The sequence below is a fragment of the Sprattus sprattus genome (assembly GCF_963457725.1).
Source record: "Sprattus sprattus genome assembly, chromosome: 11".
Classification (NCBI taxonomy): domain Eukaryota; kingdom Metazoa; phylum Chordata; class Actinopteri; order Clupeiformes; family Clupeidae; genus Sprattus; species Sprattus sprattus.
The window spans coordinates 5760533-5763596 of NC_137909.1; the positions used below are offsets into that span (position 1 = coordinate 5760533).

The following is a 3064-nucleotide window of genomic DNA, read 5'->3' on the forward strand; positions in this document are numbered from 1 at the left end:
CAATACCTGAAACTTTAAAGTTCTATTTGCGTGAAGAACTGTTTTTTCTCGGTGGAGATCAAGATACTGCAACAAAGTCATTATAAATAAGTATTTTGGAGGAATGTCTTCTATCGTTTTGGCAAGCAACCGTAAAATAAGCAGGATACTGTATAGTCCGGCGGTCATCATCGAAAAACAAATCCCTTCAGGACGAAACCAGATCCTGTGGGGATTTCTTTTTCGATATTGACCACCGGACTATACATTATCCCTTACTTGAGTTTCTGTTTGCTGTATAATGTTAGCAGGTTTTGCTTTGCAATACCAATAACTCTATGTAAATCCAGTTTAGACATGGTTGCAGAGAGGTATGTTGACTGTGTTCAGAAGTTAATTTGAAATATCTGAAAGTGGCTGCAGATCCACTAAATCAGCAATCCTGGTATAATGTCCTGTTTGTCCACCTAAATCACACATATACACCCAAGCACGAAAACACTGTAGAAGCTGTAGGAGTGCACTAAAGTCCAACTTTATTTTAATTAGCACCTGAGAACACTTTCACATCAAACTCATCTTAGCTGTTACTCAAAATGGCTTAAGAAATGTGGGTTTCCCAGACGGGCGAGTTAGCCAGAGCAGAACAGGACATGGGTGCGGTGCAGTATTGGGTCTCTGGGAATGACAGACAGGCAGGGAGTGTCCTGGGAGGGGTGGAGTTCCTTAGGCAGATTCCTGGATGGCTGGGTGGCTCTCGCCTGTGGAGACAATAAGCACAGTAGCATTAGTATTTCATGCCATGCTGATTCTAATCATGTCTGGAGCACAACCGAAGTGGTAATGGGAAAGACTGTCCTCTGCACATTTCACTTTGAATATAAGTGACCAAAAGAGTCAATTGCTTCTGTGGCCATTCAAAATAGCTTTTCCAGAGGAGTTATGGTTTGAAGCTGTAACTCAGTTCAGGTCGTCAAAAATATTTGTCCATTATGTTAGAGTGGGAAAATGCCAAACAGTAATGTTGGATGTAGTTAAGGAGGTGTGCCTTACCTGCTGTAGAGATTCCCAGTCTCTTCTCCTCGCTTTCCAGCAGTTTCCTGTAGGTGGCGATCTCAGCATCGAGCTTCAGCTTGATGTGCAGCAGCTCTTGATAGTCCTGCATGTATTTGCTCATCTCAATCTTGGTCTCACAGAGCTGGTTCTCCAGTTGAGCAATGATGTCCTCCAACCCTGCCACCTTGTCTTGGTGATTTGCCTCCATGCCTTCAAGCTGCTGTTCCAGAGCAGAATTACTGGCTCTCAGGCCATCAATCTGATTCTGCAGTTCAGTCACCTGATTGTGGAAGGTGGTAATCTCGTCTTTCATGGTCTTCATCTGGTCCTCATGTTTGCCAGCAGTTTGTTTCAGTGTGTCGAATTTGCCCTTGTACCACTTCTCTGCCTCCTGAACATTGCGAGCAGACACAGCCTCAATCTCAGCACGCATGTTGCGCAGGTAGGCAGCCAGGTCAGGCCGGTCTGAGTTCAACTCCACATTGACCTTGGAATCCTCAATCTGCTTCATGAGAAGAGCCACCTCTTCATCATGCAGCTTCTTCAAGAACTCGATCTCGGCCAGCAGCTGTTCCACTTGCCTCTCCAAGTCGGCTTTCTGCAGTGTGGCATTATCCACATCCTGACGGAACTCTCGCAGGATCATCTCAGCCTCCTCTGGAATTACAGATTGGGTAAGAGATAGTCAGCATTGCACTGCATTGTTGTAAGGTTGGTATCTCTAGACACTAGAAGAGCTGTAACACCTCACATCTTAGTTGCTCTTGGCTTACCACCTCGTAATATCAATTGAACTATTGCTTCATTGTTTTCTAGTTGTAGCAGCCAAAGACCAAAGTATAAACTGAATGATGCTAGGTAGCAGTATTGATGGGTATGACCCACTTGCTATAGCCCTGATTAATAAACCAGCAAGGTTCTAGTTCTAGCTCATCTCTCTCAGCTTACCTTTGAGGGCCATCTCCTCCTCCAGTTTGAGCCTCCACACGTCTATCTCCTCCTCGATGTAACCCCTCTCAATGTCAGCTGCGCCCTTTTCTGCAGTCAGGGCCTCAATCAGATCCCTCATCTCCTTGAACTTGATCTCATACTCTTCTCCGAGCCCACTAGGGCCTCCCTTGAAGCGGCCCTGCAGTGCAGCCAGCTCTGCCTGCAGCTGGGCATTCCTCAGTTCCAGGGCCTGCACCTTCCCAATGTAACCGGCAAAGCGAACATTCACCTCATGCATTTCCTCCTTCTCGTTTGCATGCTGCTGGTGGATCTCTGTGCCAACCTCAACAGCAGACACACCACCCTGGTACCCATTACGACCGCGGCTGTAGGAGGATCCCTTACAGCGGGAAGGAGATGGACTTTGCACCCGCACACTCCTGGAGTTGCTCAACGACAGGGTTTTCTGGGAGTTTGAGGAGCCTCTCATGTTTCTGACTTTTGTGTTGCTTGCTAGATAGTAGTTCTACCACAGTAGTTCTTTGCGTGTTCCCCAGGAGCTGGCTGACGTTGCTACTGACAGTCCTGGTGCCTGATCCTTGTCTTATATAGGGCCTCTAAGAATCTCACACCCCTCTTTGAACCCCTTGCAGAGTTTTGACATTGTTGATTCTTCTACACCTTCTTGCTTTTGTATCCAGGGGCGGTGTGTCCCATTGGGAAAGTTGGGCAGTTGCCCAGGGCCTCGGCCAACAGGTATTTACGATTGATTTTTTTAATATAATAATTTAAAAAAATCACTTGTCATTGCAAACGAATGACAATTCATAATAAGCATGAAAACACAATTCTTTAATTCTATTCTGTATAGCTAAATTGTATCTTAAATCCATCATGGAACATATGATTCCATGTCGTGTGACCTGAAAAAGTGCATTCCATTGGGCAAAGGCGGGCAGTTGCCATCAGGGGGAACTCGTCGTACTTCCAATTTGTTTTTAAATATTTATTTTTTAAGATTTGACATAAATAATTTTTCATTGCAAACAAATAATCATTTCTAATAAGCATGAAAACACCATTATTAGTGTGCTTGCCC

The 3064-nt window shown here is 45.1% G+C and overlaps 1 protein-coding gene across 1 annotated transcript; it reads right to left on the reverse strand.

Moving 5' to 3' along the window:
• Positions 1-705: 705 nt before the first annotated feature.
• Positions 706-2455, reverse strand: LOC308372878 (vimentin-like; the record flags this gene model as incomplete). The annotated part of the gene is made up of 3 exons (XM_080848226.1): positions 706-740; positions 1033-1692; positions 1984-2455. The coding sequence occupies 3 exons, from the start codon at positions 2453-2455 to the stop codon at positions 706-708; spliced, it is 1167 nt and encodes a 388-aa protein (XP_080704352.1).
• Positions 2456-3064: the final 609 nt, after the last annotated feature.